The 20,650-nt window shown below is 42.1% G+C and overlaps 1 protein-coding gene across 2 annotated transcripts in view; it reads left to right on the top strand.

Moving 5' to 3' along the window:
- ACSL3 (acyl-CoA synthetase long chain family member 3) overlaps nt 1-13,535 on the top strand; it is a 44,786-nt gene extending 31,251 nt beyond the window's left edge. For both annotated transcript variants that reach the window (XM_084891391.1, XM_084891392.1), the window contains 6 exons: nt 2,421-2,593; nt 4,658-4,732; nt 6,390-6,581; nt 7,724-7,838; nt 10,249-10,406; nt 12,023-13,535. In XM_084891391.1, coding sequence (XP_084747517.1) covers nt 2,421-2,593; nt 4,658-4,732; nt 6,390-6,581; nt 7,724-7,838; nt 10,249-10,406; nt 12,023-12,180 — 871 coding nt within the window. In that variant the 3' untranslated portion in view covers nt 12,181-13,535. The remainder of the gene's footprint in view (nt 1-2,420; nt 2,594-4,657; nt 4,733-6,389; nt 6,582-7,723; nt 7,839-10,248; nt 10,407-12,022) is intronic.
- Nucleotides 13,536-20,650: the final 7,115 nt, after the last annotated feature.

Below are 20,650 nucleotides of genomic sequence, written 5' to 3'. Positions count from 1 at the left end.
CACAAGATGGCCACCAAAAGATGGCTGGCAGGGGATGGCAGTTGTGGGCAGTTGGGAGGAACCAGGCCTGCAGGGGAGGGCAGTTAGGAGTGACCAGGCCAGCAGGGGAGGGCAATTGGGGGCGACCAGGCCTCTAGGGAGGACAGTTGGGGGGGAGGAACAGGCCTGCAGGAAAGGGTAGATGTGGGTGATCAGGCCAGCAGGGAGGGCAGTTAGGTGTGACCAGGCCAGCAGAGAAGGTTGGGGGAGACCAGGCCAGTAGGGGAGGTAAATTGTGGGAGTACCACGCCTGCATGCAAGTACTGTTGGGGGGGGGGGGGGGGAGGAAGGCCTGCAGGGGAGAGCAGTTGGGGGGGGGGGAGGGGGAGACTAGGCTTGCAGGGGAGGGTAGTTGGAAGGGGCCAGGCCAGCAGGGGAGGTCAATTGTGGGAGTACCAGGCCTACATGTGAGAACAGTTGGGAGGGGGCAGGCCTGTAGGGGAGGGCAGTTGGGGGGGACTAGGCCTGAAGGGAAGGGTAGTTGGGAGGGGGGCAGGCCTGCAGGGGAAGGCAGTGGTGACCAGGCCAGCAGGGGAGGGCAGGGGTGACTGGGCCAGCAGGGGAGAGCAGTTGGCGACCAGGCCTACAAGGGTGGACTGTTAGAGGTGACTAGACTGGCAGGGAGGGCAGTTAGGGGGCACCAAGCCATCAGGGGAGGGCAATTAGGGGCAGTCAGGCCAGCTGGGGAGCAGTTAGGCATTGATCAGGCTGGCAGTGGAGTGGTTAAGGGGTGATCAGGCTGGCAGGCAGAAGTAGTTAGGGGCAATTAGGCAGAGGCAGGTGAGCGGATGGGAGCCAGTAGACCTGGATTGAGAGAAGGATGTCTGACTGCCTGATCCAATGGGATCGGGCCTAAACAGGCGGTTGGACATCCCTCAAAGGATCCAAGATTGGTGAGGATGCAGGCTGGGCTGAGGGACACCCCCACCCCCCCATACATGAATTTTGGGCACTGGGCTTTTAGTATGAATATAAAATGGCAAAACAATGTGACTAATTTTTTGTGCTTAAAGTGTTAAATGACGTTTTACCACAGATCTATTAATTTTTTGTTTTGTAGTGCTAATAGAGTAAAATTTAATTATATAATATTATAGAATTTAGAAATGAAAGTATTATTTTCAAGATTATTTTTTATGGGAATACTAATGGCCTGGTGCACGAAATATGTGCACAGGTAGGGTCCGTAGGCGTGGCTGGCAATTAGAGCTGGGGGCAGGGGGTGTCCACCTCAGCCCAGCCTGCAGCCTGCAGCCTGCACCCTCTCCAATCCGGGACTCCTTAGGGAATGTCCAAATGCCAGTTTAGGCCTGATCCCAGGGATTGGACCTAAACAGGCAGTAGGACATCCCTCTCACAATCCAGGATAGCTGGCTCCTAACCACTCACCTGCCTGCCTGCCTGATTGTCCCTGAATGCCCCACTCCCTGCCCCCCGCCAGCCTGGTTGCCCCCAACAGCCCCTCCCCACTGACCTCCCAACTGCCCCTCCCCGTCAGTTGGTTGCCCGTAACTGCCTCCCCTGCTGGCTTGGTCGCCCCTCACTGTCCTTCCTGCCGGCCTGGTTGCCCCCAACTGCCCCCCTGCTGGCCTGGTCGCCCAATGCAGCCTGCTGTTCAGTCATTAGGTTGTCCCTCACTAATCCCCCTGCCGGCCTTATTGCCCTGTGCAGCCTGCTGTTCAGTCATTAGTATGAGGCGTCCTGACCAATTTGCCTATTACTCTTTTATTAGTATAGATGATTGCCACTTGGTCTTTGCTTTTTTCAAAGTTACTTAAAAAACAACAACAGTAAACACTTCTTTTGACCAAGGTTGTAAGTAATCTTTTATTAGTGTATTTTCAGAAACATTTCAATTAAATATTTGAATTATTTTCTTTTTTTAATTTACCAGATATTTTTTAAAAATAAACTTATTGGAACTTGATTTAGTGAATTTTTAAAAAAAAGTTAGATTGCTGTATATAAATATGTAGACATTTCTAATGAAGTAAGCTAAAGCAAAAAATATAATTAGCTTTTAATACTAAATTTTAAAAATAAAATAGGATTATTCAGTATTAGTATAATGTGTAGTGTAGAATAATATAAAACAAATTGCTCTGTCCATTAGCAAGGGTTTTCCATTATTATATAAAATTAAACCTGACAGTTTTGAATTCAAATGTTAGTTGAAAAAGTTTTAAGAAAAGATCATGTCTTCTTTATTTAGTCGAACTTTTAAAATTTAAGATTTAAGTAGGGGGTTAAGAGAATCTCTTGAATTGGGTGTGTGGCCGTGGATAAGGCACTTACTATCAAAATTGGGAGATAAATCTAAATGATTTGGGGGATTCCATTCAGCTTTAAAATTCTGTAATTTCTCTGATTAATTTTTCTAGGTTTATTTTCCAGAAAGTTCGGAGCTTGCTAGGTGGAAATATTCAGCTTTTGTTGTGTGGAGGCGCTCCACTTTCTGCAACCACACAGCGATTCATGAATATCTGCTTTTGCTGTTCCGTTGGCCAGGGCTATGGGCTCACTGAGTCTGCTGGGGCTGGAACAATTACAGAAGGTTAGTGCTACCACAGAGTGGAGTGTCCAGCAGAGGCTGGGTACTCTGACTCACATTTTTGGATATGGGTTGTTTTCTACAAATATGTAGAAGAGGGTTTATGGTATGTATGTTTCTGGCACTGTAGTGGTAAAGCCCATGTTTTATGATACTTGACATAAGGGTTGGAATGTATTAGGTATATCTAATAGCAATTCAGCTAGAGGAGTTTCTCATGCTAAATTATAAACTAGGGAATATTATAAACTAACTAGAGGCCCAGTGCACGAATTTGTGCATTGGTGGTGTTCAGCCAGCTGGCCAATTGGGTCAGGCCAGCTGGGGGTAGGGGACACAGGAGGTTGGCAGGCTGGCCCTGCCCCCAAAAGGGGTTGGGGGAAGGGCGATCGGGGCAAGGCCAGCCAGGGATAGGGGCAGTTGGTGGGTCAGCTCCACCCCCAATCGACAGGAGAGCCTATCGAGGGCCAAGCTGGCCGAGGGGAGGGCTGCGGGCTATTGCCAGCTGGCCTCGCCCCCTGGTCAAACCCTCGTTGCAGGGGACAGTTTGCATATTAGCCTTTTATTATATAGGATTAGCATTCTGGAAAAGAAGTTTTATTAAAAATCATTGGCTGTATTCTGTACATTTATTACATCAGTTCTTAAGTAATGTAGAAAATTAATGTGTTTTGTCTAGTTGTTTAGGTATGTGTATTAAGGCTCAAATTCAGAAATGTTTCTTGCAGGGGGGTGGTGTGAGGGGGTAGGGGTAGGGTGTAAGTATAGAGAGAAAGGTCAAGAGAATATAGTTTTCATCCTTCCCATGATGATGTGGTTGAGGAGATCCTCTTGCTCCCCAGGTGGTTCCCAGGTGAACCCCATAGGGCCTCATGTATCCCTTTTAGTTTTATGGGAGGAAGTTACTTTGCTTCCCCCGTTAGAGAAAGCTGTGTTTCTGCTTTGAATTTTCTGGATACCGATAGATATTGAACCTCTTCACTGCTGATTTTTAAAAAATATATATATTTTTATTGATTTCAGAGAGGAAGGGAGAGGGAGAGAGAGATAGAAACATCAATGATGAGAGAGAATCTTCGATTAGCTGCCTGCTGCAAGCCCCCCATTGGGGATTGAGCCCACAACCTGGGCATGTGTCTTTGAACGTATTCGAACCTGGGACCTTCCAGTTCGCAGGCCGATGCTCTATCCACTGAGCCTAACCAGCTAGGGCTGATTTTTTTCTTATTTACCTTAAGTACTTCTGTGTACTCTTCATATGCCAGGTTTATCTTGCATTACTCCTGTATTTTCCTATTTTCAGTTATATTATTTGTATTTTACATTTTTTTTGTTTTGTGGGAAATAAACAAGCACTCTTAAGTACATGCATATATGGTTTCTTTTCTTGAGAATCTTAATTTTTTTAAGATTCACATTGAATGTGTGTTGAATCAGTTACGGTTTGTTATAAATGAAACTCTGTAAAGTATTAAATATTGGCATTTTATTTCTGATAAATGGTAGGTTCTTTTCCCAAATTCTTGAAAATTAGCCATCTTAATCTCCAGCCTGGTTTTTGAACTCTCACTGCGTGAATTTAAATAGGTTGTGGTGGCATAACTGCTATGTAGGGAGGCTTCTGAGGTCTTCATTTCTTAAGATGGGGTGCTATAAAATCATGAACCAGGCAGCTTCTTAACGAGAGAAACAGGCCCTGGTGTAAAAAAAATGTGGCAGGTGAGGAAGCTGGGGACCTGGAGCAGGCTGTGTGCCTGCCCTCTGATGGGGACTGTAATTACTGATGTGCTGGGAATGTGGGCCCATTGTTCCCGGAGATTGCATCCTTACATGTAAAATGTCTTGATTTTTTAAGTGTCAAGAATCAACTTAGATTAAAAAACAAAGCAAAACAAAAGAAAAACTCTGTGGGCCACCAAGCCTGTGGTTCACCAATTTGTGACCTGCTTTTAAGGATTCTCTGGGGATAGCTAAACTTTGAGATAAATCATTGTTTTTGGTAATTTAAAAAAATGAAGCCATTTATTAACTACTGTAACCAAAGACTTTTTTTCATTTGTCTTTTAGTGTGGGACTACAATACCGGCAGAGTGGGAGCACCATTAGTTTGCTGTGAAATCAAATTAAAGAACTGGGAGGAAGGTAATAACATATTTTAACCACAAAACATTAATGTGTATAGTATTAACTTTAAAATTAGTATTGTGCTCCTGGCAGCCAGTATAGTTCAGTGTTTGAGTGTCAACCTATGAACCCAGAGGTCATGATTCGATTCTTGGTCAGGGCACATGCCTGGGTTGTGGGCTTGATTCCCAGTGTGGGGCGTGCAGGAAGCAGCCAGTCAATGATTCTCATCATTGGTGCTTCTATCTCTCCCTCCCCCATCCTCTCTGAAATAAATAAAAATGTATTTTAAAAAATTAGTATTGTGCTTCATTTTCTTCCTTATTTAGAATATAAAAGTACTCAAAATGCTAATTTTTGTCCCTTATTAATAGGTATATTTTATCTACAGCTGTATGGGTGCATTTACTTTGCTTGATTCAAAGATGATTCTGAATTGTAATTATTTATTTTGCTTATTATTAGTAAATACAAGTAACAATTATGTCAAAAATGTTCTAAATAAATATGTCAGTTAGTTAGGCATAATCATAACTTTTATAGAATCAAATTAATAAAATTTAGCCCTAATTGATTTGGCTCAGTGGGTAGAGTGTCAGCCTGCAGACTCAAGAGTCCCAGGTTTGATTCTGGTCAAGGGCATGTACCTTGGTTGCGGGCACATACTCAGTAGGGAGTGTGCAGGAGATAGCTGATCGATGTCTCTCTCTCTCATTGATGTTTCTGGCTCTCTGTTCATCTTTCTTCCTCTTTGTAGATGGTCAAAAGATATTTTAAAAAATTAATAAAATTTTATTTTTAAGAAAATTTTACATATTTTTTCTTTTGTCATCTTTTCCACGAGGTCTTCAGAATTATCAGAAGGAAATTTTTACTGTAATTTCCTAAAAATCTGTTGTTATGTGCACTTAAATATTAATTACTTTTTAAAAAATCCTCACCTGAGGTTTTGTTTCTTAGTTGATTTTTGGGAGAGGACGGAGGAAAGAGAGAAACATTGATTAGTTGTACCCCAACCAGGGATTGAACCCACAACCTAGGTATGTGCAACCTTTTTTTAGTTATGGGATGATGCTCCAGCCATTTGAAAGTTTTTATTTGATCCTGTTAACATGTAAATATTACTTATGATTTGTTTGAATGCTCTTTTTTCTTTTATAGAAAGTAAAGATAAAAATTCTAAGGCTGAGATGTAATTTTTTAGTGAATACGTTTAATAAATTTAAACTTGAATATTCTGAAATTATCTGTAAGAAAACATCTTGTAAATATGTAGGAATTTGATTTGATACAGAAATTTATTATTCTCTTATTAAATGCATGATTTACTACTTTTATTAGTATGAAATTTAAGAATCTCTACAGAATTTTTAAAGTTTACCTGTGTAGTGATGTAATTATTTTATATAATAGATGTTAGATTTTTGAATAATTTTCTCCTCAGAATAGTAGTTTAAAAGCATAAGTACTTACGTTTAAGCAACTGGAGTTTCATACCTAAAACTTCAGTTTTTTACATAGATGAATTTTGTTAATTCATAGTATCTGCCTTATTTCCTTTGGGAAATTCTAATTGCATTGAAATCAGATTTCCTTGTTTAGAAACTAACAGTTTCAAATTTTCGCATAGAGGGATAAAAATTCTGAATTAACTCTAAATTATTCTGCTTATTAGGTGGATACTTTAATACCGATAAACCACATCCCAGGGGTGAAATTCTTATTGGTGGCCCGAATGTGACAATGGGATACTACAAAAATGAAGCAAAAACAAAGGCTGATTTCTTTGAAGATGAAAACGGGCAGAGGTGGCTCTGTACTGGAGACATTGGGGAGTTCGATCCTGACGGTTGTTTAAAGATCATTGGTGAGTGTCTCCTACTTTTTTGTGAACATGGTGGGTATATTTAGAGGAACTGCTTAATAATGTAAGAATGTATATTTATGAAATGTTGGTATGGCCTGTTCAGCAGCAGTGATATCTTATTATTAGTCAACCCTTAAAGGGTCAGATTTGTGATAGGGAACATTGTTTTTGTGACTTCTTTGATGTCTAGAAGTTATTGGACATGTTCTCTCCTGTCAGGACATGACCTTGCCTCACCTGTGAGATCAAAGGAAGGCCTGACAGCTTGATGGGGTGACAGATACCTTCTCCTGCTCCTCCCTGAGGTTCTCTTCCTCAGTCACTGGCATTTCTCGCCCAGTCATGACTGGAGGCCTAGGAGAAGATGCTTAGTCAGCTCCCCATATCTAACCCACAGCCCATTGATTGACCTTCTGACATAGGCCTCAAGAGCATTCTCTTTGTTTCTCTTCTCCTGGTAGTATGTTAGGCTGCCCCTTCTGTGATCATATAAATGCTGACCCCAATGGGCCACTTCCTGCTGACACCTGTTAGTGGCTCCTAGAGGCTCAGTTCGCCTGCTATGTGGCCTGGTTCACCTCTGCACTTTCATCTCCACTTCCGGTGGTTTCTTCCTTCTCTACTGAGGTATCTTGAGCTGGCACATCTCTTTTCCCTGCGCACTGGTCCACTTGACTGTTGCTCAATCTTTCCACAAGACTCAGCTCAGGTATCCCTGGCAGGAATATTTTCCAAAGCAGCAGGTGGGAGAGTCTTAACACAGCACTACCGTAGCTCATTGGAGAGAGATGTTTTTGCAACATGAATCTCTCCAGGTAGAGTGATTGTTCAGGTGGCACTGAGTACATTCTTTACCTCTCTGGTATTAATATATACCAGGAACATACCTGTTCAGTGGAATATGACCAAAGTCCTGATGAGGGGAGGCCCTTTAGAAGCTAATTAAAAAAAAAAAAAAGAATATATATAATAATGTCAAAATTAGGACTTAGTTTTATTACATACTTTTATTTTTAGCATAAGTATTATAATGAACTTAATTGGTAGCAAACTGCTTAGAGAATGGCCAGTATTTATGTGTCTTAAAGGTGTTAATAATGTTATCATGCCATATATCCCCCTCCCGGCCTTGTCTTGCACAGATCGTAAAAAGGACCTTGTAAAACTCCAGGCAGGAGAATATGTTTCTCTTGGGAAAGTAGAGGCAGCTTTGAAGAATCTTCCACTAATAGATAACATTTGTGCATATGCAAACAGGTAAGAGAGTAGGATTCATGCAACTTTTACTTAGAACATTTGGTGCGCTATTGGCATTTCCTTGGTATCTGGGTCTTCTTTGTAAAATTGTACCAAGAACTCTTCCTTCTTATCTGTTGTCTCTGGGAACAGCCTCTTCTCATTACAGCCATTCACCACCGATTCTTCCCTTTTCATGCTTCCATCTTCATCTTCCTCTGTGTCTGTTTTCTGCTTTATATCTCACTGCAGTGTCTTCTGTGGTCGGGAGGTGAAGAAGAGAAAGTCCTCCTTCCTGCCGCCTTGGGACCTCTAGCTACCTGTCCCTCTGCACAGGGCGGCTTCCCGGAGCCGGCCCAGAGGAAAGGGAGTAAAGAAAGGAATTGGGGGTGTTAGCCTGCTTGGGATCCTGATCAGGGGTGAGGGCTTCTTCCTTAGGCTTTGTTAAAGCCCATGATGACTTAGAGTAGTGGTGGGCAAACTCATTAGTCAACAGAGAGGCAAACCGTGGCTCGTGAGCCGCAGTTCGCTGACTACTGACTTAGAGGCAGCTGGGAAGGGGAGTTTAAAGTTAAAATCCTAGAGATGCATTCTCAGAAAATATGTTGGATTTTATTTACTTATACTTTTTCCATTGATTTTTAGGAAGAGTGGTATAGTGGAATAGAGAGGGAAAGACAGAGAGAAACATTGATGTGAAAGAAACACATTGATTGGTTGCCTCCTGCATGAGCCTGACCAGGGCTCAGGCCAGGGAGGAGCCTGCAACCAAAGTGAAAATGTGTTGGATTTTAGATTGGTGTTCTGATTACACTTTCTCTGGCAGTAGTACATGCTGTAATTATTCTCCAATGTAATGACCAAGTGTTGTATGGCCAGCCTAGGAACCTGACTACAGCAGTTTGTATAATAACCAGAAGCCCGATGCACGAAGATTCGTGCTAGAATGGGCTTTCCTTTCTCTGGCTGCTGGCACTGCCTTTTCACTCTGGCCTAGCCCCGCCTTCCCACCCTGCCCAGAGACCCTGAGAGACCAGGGGTGGGGCAGAACACCATGGTGATGATGCAAGCACCTCACCCCCACCTCCGCAATTTGGTGCCTGTGTTGCAAATTGACCTCCATCTTCGTTTGATTATTTGCATATCACTCCTGATTGGCTGGTAGCGTAGCAGAGATATAGGGTCAATTTACATGTTTGTCTATTATTAGATAACACTAGAGGCCTGGTGCACAAGATTCGTTGACTGAGGTGGAGGGGTTGTCCCTCAGCCAAGCCTGTACCTCTTATAGTCCGGACTTCTCGGGGGATGTTCACCTACAGCAGAGGTGGGAGAGGCTCCTGCCACTGCCGCTGCACTTGTCAGCCGTGAGCCAGCTTCTAGCTAAGGCACTGACCACCAGGAGGCAGCTTTTGCATTGAGCGTCTGCCTCTTAGTGGTCAGTGTGCTCCACAGTGACCGGTCATTCCGCTATTTGGTGAATTTGCATATTATGCTTTTATCATATAGGATTATGAAAAAATAAGCTCTGGTATCAGAAAAGCCATTTTTGAAACAGACTTTTGAGGTACAGCCCCAGTTAGATTTATTACATTTATATATAAATGATTTGGCCCTTTAATTATTTTTGTTAATGAAGCAATAGATCTGGGTTCTACTTGTGTGTTATTAACCAGAATTGCCCTTCTCTTCCTGCTGTTGTTGCTATGTTATGACGTTCCTGCCTTTAGGAGACAACTTGGCTCCTCTTTCTTTTCTTTAAAAAAAAAAAATATTTTTATTGATTTCAGAGAGGAAGGGAGAGGGAGAGAGAGATAGAAATATCAATGATGAGAAGCAGTCATTGATCAGCACGGCCCCACTGGGGACAGAGCCAGCAACCTGTGCATGTGCCCTGACCTGACCAAGAATCAAACCATGACCTCCTGATTCATAGGTTCACACTTAACCACGGAGCCACGCCTGCTCGGCCTGGTTCCTCTTTCAACATAAATTCTCATGACAACAAATGAAAATCAGCATAATCACATTGCGTTGATTTATTGCCAACTTTCTTTAGATAAAACTTATTTACATTACCTTTTATTTTTGTTTAACCTGTTAATGTGAATTACTGATTTTTTTAAAAGATGAATTTTCTAATATTTGCTATTTTCTTTTTAAAATGTATACATGGCTCTATTCATGTGTATATTTGAAAATGATCATGAAATAAGGTTTATTTAGCAATGAACTCTGCCAAAGCATTGGGATGTGCTGAGTCAGATAGAAAAGGTGGCTGTTGCAGAACTCAGTATGCCAGTGCCCGGTATGCCTCATGCATTTTCTGTAAAGCAGAGAAGGATTGGTTACTAAAATGTCAGTGTAATCATAATCAGTTAAATGGTGTGCCATTCAATGACCTTGCTAAGTTATCCTTTGTCTATTTCAGTTACCATTCTTACGTCATTGGATTTGTTGTGCCAAATCAAAAGGAACTAACCGAACTTGCTCGAAAGAAAGGACTTAAAGGGACGTGGGAGGAGCTGTGCAACAGCTGTGATATGGAAAATGAGGTACTCAGAGTGCTGTCTGAAGCTGCTATTTCAGGTGAGTGATTCTTACTTTGATTCTGTGAACTGAGGTGGGATGAGAGCACTTAAATTATTTATCCTATTATATTACAAGGCCTAGGAAACCAATTACAGTTTTCTACCATTATTAGAACAGACTTCTCAGTTCCCCTCTCAGACCCTGCAACACACAGGTCATCCATCCCATGATGCACATGCCTCAGAATGTTCTCATCGTGCAGCTTCATTTTCTCGGTTTTTCTCACTGTTTCCAAGGCCCTGCTCAGTGTCCTGGCCACCACAGCCCCCAGGGAATTGTCTGATATTCTTCTCTACACTTTCTATACTGGGAGTTATAGAAAGAACACTTCGGGCTGTTCTGAATAATGCTGCTATGAACATTTTATACAAGTTTTTGTGTGGATGCATTTATTTCTCTTGAGTAAATACCTAGGAGTTGCTGAGCCTGTGTTAACTTTGTTGGACCTTTTGAGAATCTATCAGACTATTTTATAGAATATTATTTCCCAAATTATTTTCTAAAATGGTAGCACCATTTTACATTCCCATTATTGTTGTATGAGGCTTCCAGTGCATCCTTGCCAACACTTGTTATTGTCCATCCTTTTGATAGCTATCCTAGGGGTGTGGAGTGGTATTTCATTGTGATTTTGATTTATGGCTCATGATATGGAGCATCTTTTCATGTACTTGTTGGCCATTGTTTAGCTTCTTGGGGAAAATGTCTATTTAGCTCCTTTGCCCATTTTTAAATGAAGTTATTTATCTTTTTATTATTGAGTCTTATCAGTTATTTATTCTAATTATAAGTCCATTATTAGGTATGTGAGTTGTAAATATTTTCTCCTCTTCTATTGATTGTTTTTTAATTAAAAAAAAATGTATTTTATTGATTTTTTTACAGAGAGGAGGAGAGAGGGATAGAGAGCTAGAAACGTTGATGAGAAAGAAACAGCACACCCCCTACCGGGGATGTGCCCGCAACCAATGTACATGCCCCTGACCGGAATCGAACCTGGGACCTTTCAGTCCACAGACCGACGCTCTACCACTGAGCCAAACCGGTTTTGGCTGTTTTTTAATTTTTTTTTTTTTAAATTTTTTTTTTTTATGTTTTTTAATTTTTTGATGGCATCCTTTAAGCACAACAGTTCTAAATTTTGATAAGATACAGTTTATTTAAATTTTTCTTCTGTTGTTTATATGTTTGGTATCACATCTGATAAACTATCGCCTAATCTAGGTCACAAAGCTACCCCCAGTGTTTTATAGTTTTCACTCCTACGTTCAGGTCTTACTCCACTTGGAGTTAATTTTTATATGTGATGTGAAAAAGGCATCCAACTTCATTCCTAATCCAAATCACAGGGGTTATGTTTACAGCACAGACCCAGTGGGTTATATAGATTAAGAAACTTACTGTAAGGAGCTGGTGTACATGGTTATTGGGTCTGGTGGGCAGGGTTGGGACTCTGGAAGACAGACTAGCATTTCTGAGGGATAACTTGGTTGGAAGTGAGATTCGTGGGTGGTGGTTCATGCATTTTGATGGGTGCTCAGGACTCTTCGATAGGAATTTCAGTGGTACATTTTCATGACTTTGCATTTGTATTTTTTCCCACACCATCTCAGCAAGTCTGGAAAAGTTTGAAATTCCAGTGAAAATTCGTTTGAGCCCTGAACCGTGGACGCCAGAAACTGGTCTGGTGACAGATGCCTTCAAGCTGAAACGCAAAGAGCTTAAAACACATTACCAGGCGGACATTGAGCGAATGTATGGAAGGAAATAATTATTCTCTTGGGCATTAGGTTGCTGCAGGGAGCTCAGATCAAATAGGAAAATACTTGAAATGCACGTCTCAAACTGTGAGGCAAACTCCATTCCTCATACTAAACCTAAACTGTTACTTCTCATGACATCACCATTTTTAACTGGCAGGACGAGTAAAATATTAAGACAGCAAACCTGTGTCTGTCTCTTCTTTCTTCCCCTCCTGCAGTTTCCTTTACCCCCAGGACTGCACTTGTCGGCATGAGGAGTCTCCTGAATCATACGGGGAACAGTGATTTTAAAACCTCAAGTTTTTAAACATGATTTATATGTTCTGTATAATGTTCCGTTTGTAACTTTATAAAGTTTGGATGTATAGAGGGATAAATAGGAAATATAAGAATTGGTTATTTTGGGGGTCTTTTTTACTTACAGTATTTAAAAAAAATGTAAGGTTATGAATGTGAAATTATGTAAATTTCAAATGCTTATGAATCAAATCATTGTTGAACAAAAGCTTTGTTGCTGTGTAATTATTGTCTTGTATGCATTTGAAAGAAATAAATATACCCACACTTACGTTTTAAGAAAATAAGACTTCGTGAATATATGCCTGACAGTGTCTTCTTTTATACATTAATATATATCTATATATATTGATTTCAGAGAGTAAAGGAGAGGGAGAGAAAGAGAGGTTAACGATGAGAGTCATTGTCAGCTGCCTTCTGCTCGCCTCCTACTGGGGTTTGAGCTTGCAACCCAGGTATGTGCCCTGACCTGGAATCTAACCCTTATCTCCTGGTTCATGGGTTGACGCTAAACTGCTGAGCCACACTGGCTGGGCTATTCATTTATTTTTTATTAGATAAAAATGAAGTTTGGTTGGTGCTACATGGAACAAAATAGCAATAGAGGGTTCTGATTTAATAGTAAAGAAGAAAACGCAGCAAGTGCAGCTGGGTAACTTGTTTTGGGTAGCTTACCCTCAAAGTATTTAGTCTTCTAGTTAGCTGTTGAAATGAGGAAGCAATTCTGTTTCACTTCCAAATTAGGATCCTTTGTTTTGATGGCTTGCACTGGTGTGTGTGTGTGTGTGTGTGTGTGTGTGTGGGTAGCTTATTGAAAAAGCACTAATAATCCTTTCTATCAAAAGTTGTCTATATTCGAAAAATGAAAAAACTTAGAATGCTTAAGATAATAGTATTCTCAACAAATTACATAAGAACTTAATGAGGTGAGTTAAGACTTGTAGGTTTTTATGCTTATGTGCAACTTATTTGTGATGCTAAAAATATTGCTTGTGTAATACAGTCTTTTCATATGTATCTCTTGTCTATTGTTATTTGAGCATTATTAAAAGTAATATTGCACTGATGAAGATGTGTTCAACTCAAGACTTTAAGAAAATATAGGTACTATGTTTTTTATATGTCATATTAGTTATTTTCTTGGTTTCTCACTGTAAGCATCAAAAGACAAAAAAAACAAAACTAAAAAAAAAACATGAACAGGGGTCTGTTGGGCAATGGGCATGTTGAGGATGGACTCACAGTTTTTGGTCATATCACAAACATTACATTTGAAGATATTTGGTTTTGAACTTTTACTAGTGGTTTTTTATATATTGTTTTGAATGCTTCTGTCTTCATTATAGTTTATCATAGTTAGGAAAAGCTGCCAAGAAATAAAACCATGTAAGACATTAAATGGAACCTCTATCAGATGTTGTGCTCCAAAAATTAAAACAGTGGGTGGAATTTGTTTCTGATACTTTAGCTTCAGAATAATTGTTTGCTTTGCAGTGGTTTTAAAAAGTTGTACTTAGAAAAAGAAGGCTCAGTTTTTCAAAGGAGAGATGTTGATAATTGTGACTTGAAATAGTGTCAGGTGAATATGTAGCTTATTGATTTGGAATAAACATTTCAGAAAAAACTAAAGGCTGGTTCCATTTTAATAAATTTTAAATAATTTCTTTCAGTCCTAGAATGTCAGATGTCACAGCAGAATATGAAATTAAGTATGTAGAATCTCTTCAGAAAATTACTCTAACCCAAACCATCTTTTTAAAAATATTTGTTTTTAAATAAATTTTTGTTGATTTTGGAGAGGAAGAGAGAGGAAAGGGGGGAGAGAGAAACATTGATTGGCAGCCTCCTGCATGCCCCAAACTGGGGATTGAGCCCGCACATGTGTCTTCACCGGGATTCGAACTGATCTGATTCCTAGGTCAATGCCCAACCACTGAGCCATGCTGGCTGGGGCTTTAACCCAAACCATCTTAAGTGACTTGTAAAATGCTATCTTTTAATACTACACTTTCAAAAAGAAAAAAGTTGGTTGATTTACTAGGTGTACCAGTTAATGACATATTTTGTAATCAAAGAAAACACAGTTATTTCAAGAGAAACAGAAGTGCTTTATTCAAAGTAATATCCATCGCTAGCTACACATTTCCTCATCTTTCAGGTAATTTGTGCACACCATCCTAATAAAACTTTTCTTGTTTTGAGGCAAACCATTCAGAGACCCAATTTTCCACTTCTTCGTATGTTTTGAAGTGCTGCTCAGAAAGTGTGTGTGCCATTGATTGGAACAAGTGGTAACTTTTTGTGATACTGCAAGTTCCATATTCACCAAAATAGTGAAAAACCTGCCACTATGTTGCCCAAATATATTGATGCCCAACTTTCTAATTCTATTCATAAACACCTGTGGTGCCAAAGCCCTTCTTCGCCATTGTGCTTTGTCAACCCTCATGGCTGTATCCTGGACATGGTCATCCCACAGAAATACTGTGCCTGCCAGCAGGAGGATGTTGACTATTAAAGGCCTGGATGAGATTAGAGAATGGCTTGAACCAGAGGCCTGGCTGAGGCTGGCCTGGCAAGGCGGGGTGGGGTGCCAAGATGCCCATGTGTCAAATACCCAGTTCTAACCCCCTGCAGTGTGCTGTCTGGTGCTGAGAGGTGAGCCTCGTGATCCCTCCGCTGCCCACCCTTGCTGTGGCTTTCCCTATAGTGATGCACTTAAAAAAAAAACACAACACATTATTTGAAAGTATTTTTAGGCAAAAGGAAAAATATATTAGTTTTTTTTTATGAATTGCTAATTTAATACATGAATTTATTTTAAATTTTCTAGCAATTCAGAAATATAAACTAAAAATGCAAATCATACAGAATATTTAGCATATGATGGGCTGAATTATATATACCCACCCTGCTCCTGAGGAGCAATTGGGGCCAACAACTGCTACTTGCACCCACTGTCGGCACTTGGCACTGGTCCTGATCTCTCAGCACCATCAGTGGGTACGAGTGGCAGCTGTTGTCCCAATTGTCCCTGAGGGCTTCACCACCTCCTGCTCCTGAGGGGTGATCGGGGCAGCAGCTGCTTCTGGTGCCCACTGATGGCAACTGGCCCAATTGCTCTGCACCATCAGTGGGTGCGAGGGGCTCCACTGACAGCGAGTGGGAGCAGCAGTGGTGGGAGCGTGGCTTCTGGCAGACGGGACTGGGGGCCAAGGCAGGAGGGACCAGCAGCTGGCGGCCCTGAGACCTGTCCCTGTGCCCACCGCAGCCTCGCAGCCTAGAGTTCCTTTCAAGGTGCATGAATTTGTGCACTGGGCCCCTAGTTTAGTATAATATTTTAAGATCTAGAGTGTTTGCTATAGTATCATTTTCATTAATCATTGCTATCAATCAATCAATCATTTCAGCCTTTTACCCAAGCTAAAATTCAGGAAACGAGGGTAGGATGGTGTGACATGTGACCTAGACACACCCATCCTGGGAGCTCTGTGGATCCTGTGTCAGGTTAGGTTGCTTCTGTATTTTCCTACCTACTTCCTTTTCTCTCTGATTCTAAACAACTATGCCATATGCCTTTACGTCATTTGTGGAATTGTTTTGTGCTATCCTTTGCCAGGAATATACAAATATGAGTAAAATAAAAAGAATACAGTGCCATTAATCATACAGGGGCCTTTGCAAGCATTTGACGTAGAACCGGAGACAGCTGGCCTTTGTGTGCCTGTGTGTGTCTGTGTGCCCGCCTTCACAGCGCTTACAGGAAGCAGCGGGGACTGTGAGGATAATTGATGTTGTCTGCCACTCATTCCCCTGTGACTCACCAGCCCCGCGCTGCTGCCTCACCAGCAGCGTCTTCCTGGAATGGCACAGACAACCTCTCCTACAGGATCAGGACAGTCTGGGGAGCAGGCAGCAAGGGTGACGAATGCAGACTCGCTGTAGCAGGACACCATGATCATCCATCACCTGCATGCCCTGGATGCTGAAACTGATTTTGGATCATGGAAAAAAAAGGATAGAGTATTGATAACAAGAACTGCTTTTTGAGTTTTATGATTCATCTCTCTCCCTTTTCCTCCAAGTTCTCCCTGCTTTTTCTTTTGCTTCAGTTTGATTGAAAAAAACAAACAACCTCGTGAGCAGCCATATTCTCTAAGACACTAACACTTCTCGGGCTTGTGAGTTATGGAATAATCATAATATAATTGTTAACACTGAGAGTTTTCCAAGTATTTGATGGGTGTTACCTCCATTGGTCCCAGTCTTGGTGCCATGAAAATAGCACTGCTTTACAGATGAGGAAACTGAGGCACATGGAGGTTAAATGACCACGTGGCAGAGCTGGGGAGGAGCCCAGGCAATTGAATCTCATTGCAGACGGATTTGGTGGACTAGGAAATCAGACTCCAGACTCTGTGGTCGATGCTGCCAGCCCCGCAGAGCTGTCCTCTGGTCCTGACTTGTTGACTGGCTGTCAGATCTCCAAACCTCTCCTCTCTGCTGCTCGGTCAGGTTGACCCAGGGTTCTTGCCACATTCCTGCTTCTCGGCCCTGCTGGTGTCCAAGCCTGGCACCGACCATCTGCCCTGAGCAGTCAGTGAAACAGCACTCAGCTGATGGCTTATGTGTGCCCAGCACTGTGCCAGGTGCCTTAAATATGATCAGGGATAGATGAACTCATTGGCTATGTATGGGCAGGAAGATCACTATATTCTTAGAACAGAGTTTGGTTGACCTTGGCTTAGGGTAGGCAACCTAGCTGTCTGGCTCCTGACATCAGTCATCCTGGCAATTTCTATTTTGGTTTGCATATGACAGTGACAGCACATTTTCCATTTGAATTTTACACCCACTGATTTCCTTTTTTTAAATTAACAGCATTGTTGAAGTATCATTTATATACCATAAAATTCACCCCTGTTAAGTGTGTAATTCAATGAGATTTAATAAACTTATAGAATTGGGCAACCATCACCACAATCCAATTTTAGAACATTTTCCTGGCCTCAAAAAGTTGCTCATTTACAGTCACTCTGGAGGCTTCTTGCCCCTGCCCTGAGCTGTTTGGTACTTTCTCAGGGATGGGGGTGGTATGGCATTTGCACGGTAGATTCTCTGGCCTCCCTTCCTTCTCTTTTCTTCTAGCCATGGTGTCCAGCATCAGTTCTAACAGCCTGGTTCTGTACATCTGGATGGCTTTAAAAAATCAATTATATAATTTATTAATGTTAGAGAGAGAGGAAGAGAGAGAGATACACATTGTTCCACTTATTTAGGCATTCATTGGTTGATTCCTATATGTGTCCTCACTGGGGATTGAACCAGCAATCTGGGTGTACTGAGAAGATTCTCTAACCAACCGAGCCACCCTGCCAGGGCCAATGCTGGCTCCTTCAGGGGAACCTCAGACACCGATAGTCTCTCTCCTGGCAACTTCACCCAGAGACTATTTGGGACTTTTATGGGGACACAGACACCCTTTGAAGCCCCCTCAGGATTCCCCTCACCTTTCTATGGGGCCCTTTCACCTTGATGGAGAGATTGTGGGGAGGAATGGAGAGCTGGCATGTCCTTAGTTATCACTAGCAGTATCTCGGGGCCATGGTGAGCTAAGATCTCCCCAGCACATCCCCTCTGCTTGGGGGACAGTAGGGGTGGGTGGGGCTGCTTCATGGCTTCTGCCTCATAGGTGCACCGTTATCTCCCCAAGGTCCTTCTTCAGGTGACACTGGAGTGGCTTGCCAGTACCGTTCTTGAGCAGGGATGTTGACGGGATGTAAGCATAGCCCGCACCTTACCTCCACAGCGTGCCATGCTCCTGAGCTCCAGAGCCTTGCTCTCTGTCTAGATTTATGTCTGCTTGTAGAAGATGAACTGTGGTGTGGACTGAGCTCTTCCCCCCAGGAACTGGCCTCCTTGAACTGAGCTATGTAGAACAGAGCCCTTGCTCCTGAGCACTCCATCCACAGGAAGTACCCTTTTGTGTGGGTACTTCACACACCAGTGATGCATGTCCACGTACAACCCTGATGGCGAGGAAAATTGAGGCTCAGAGACATGAAGTAAACTGGACATGGTCACACTGCATAGATACACATAAACTAAGTCTGATCCTAGACAGGGCAATAACAAGGTATAAGGAAGAAAGCTGGTATCCAACAACAGGGAACTAGTCAGATTTGAATGATGATATAGTCCTATGATGGATTGTTCTGCAGCTACACAGATACATTCCTATCTATCATCTATCTATCTATCTATCTATCTATCTATCTATCTATCATCTATCTAATCTAATCTGTCCTTCCTTCCCCCATTTATTGCTCACTCCCTGCCCCCATCCATCCATGCATTCATCTACTCACCTCTAATATTTTCTTAGAGCATTTTAACCGATGCCTTGCACTCGCATTCTTGTCCCAGAGTCTGCTTCTGGGGACCCAACCAAGACTTCTGACCTGCATTTCCTCCCCTCTCATTTGCTGCTTCACTCTCAGCCCATGGCAGTCTGGCTCTGCCACCTCACTCCAATGCATTACAGCCCCTATGACACTAGGCTGCTAACCCCAATGCACACAGACTGGCTCTCACCTTCACTGACTTCATAGCATCACCTGACGTCGTGGACTCATCTTGAAGCACTACTCCTCTCTGCCACCACTCCCCTGCTTTTTCCCTTATGTTTCTAGACCTTTCTTTGGCTTCCCTTGTGTGGGCGTATCCTCCTCTTGGCAAGCCATTAAGACAGAGCCTCTTCTCTCCCAGGTGACCTTGCTCAAGCCCAGCTTCATTGCCACAACATGTTGGTTACCCACACATCCCTGTCCTCAGCTCTGTCTTCTCTGAGTATACTAATCCAGTATCTCTTTGCTGACCATCTTTACTGGAATGTCTCCAAAGTCCATCTAAACTAAATCCACCGATAACCCTGTCCATAAAGCAAGCTAGGCCCTCCTTCAGCATGCTCTAGTTTAGTGAATGCAATCACTTATCCATCTGGCCATGACCTTGGTGCCAACCTGAACTCCTTTCTCACCCTATTCCCACGGTACCATCCCCTGTGTATCATGCTGCCTAAATCCCTCTTATATGGTCCACTTTTCTCCGTCTCTAGCATGAACACTGTAGTCCAGTCTTGTCATCAGCACCCTCCTGGATTGTGAAAGTAGCTCCTTCACTGTGTTGATTTGGTACACTCCTTTAATTTTTCCCACACTGCTACCAGGCTGATGTTCCCAAAAACAGAAATCTAATCATACCTTAAAAGTATCATTGACATATAATTCACATACCATACAATTTACCCATTTAAAGTATAAAGTTTGTAATTTTAAATATATTTAGAGTTGTACAAACATCATCACAATCTAATTTGAAGAATATTTCCATCATTCCTCCAAAGAAATCCCATTCCCATTAGCAGTCACTCTCATTAACCCATTTTCCTAGCCCTAGGGCCTAGGCAATCACTAATCTCCTTTTTGACTATGTATTTGTGTATTCTGGAAATTTTCTATAAATATAAATATACAGTATGTGGTCTTTTGGGAAAAGCTTCTTTTACTTAGCATAATGTTTTCAAGAATCTTCCATTTTGTAGCTTATAGCATTTCTGTTTTGGGGTTGCTGTATAATATTCCATTGCATGGATATGCCTTTTTGTAAATCCCTTCATCACTTGAACCTGTGGGCTGTTTCCACATTTTGGCTACAGTGAATGATGCTGGTATGGCCATCTGTGCTTAAATATGTTTTCAGTTCTCTTGGATGTATACCCAGCAATGACACTGGATCATACAATCAATCATACATCTTTTTCAGACTTTTCAGTGATATCCCAGGGCCTTAGGTGAATGTAGCCCCTCTTCTCCCGATGCCCCAGTTCTCACCTGCCCTGCCAGCCTCTCTGTGCTCCAGGACATGGCCACAGTGGGCTATACTTTGGTCCCTGATCTTCACTCAGCAGTAGGTCTGGAAACCTCACTGGACGTCCATTTATTCCTCCTTCACTTAGTCCCCTTTTCTTCAAATCATAGTTTAATAGGCATTTCCTCAAGGGAAGCCTTTTCTGAGCTCCCCAATGAGGTGAGACTCCCCTTCCCACACTAATTGCACCGCATATACATTCCTCCTTCTTAGCACTTGTCACATGATCTAACTGCATTAAATCAGAATGTT

This window comes from Pipistrellus hanaki (genome assembly GCF_964339955.1).
Source record: "Pipistrellus hanaki genome assembly, chromosome: 8".
NCBI lineage: Eukaryota > Metazoa > Chordata > Mammalia > Chiroptera > Vespertilionidae > Pipistrellus > Pipistrellus hanaki.
The sequence above is the reverse complement of the archived record's forward strand: the minus strand, read 5'-3'. Positions and strand labels throughout refer to the sequence as shown.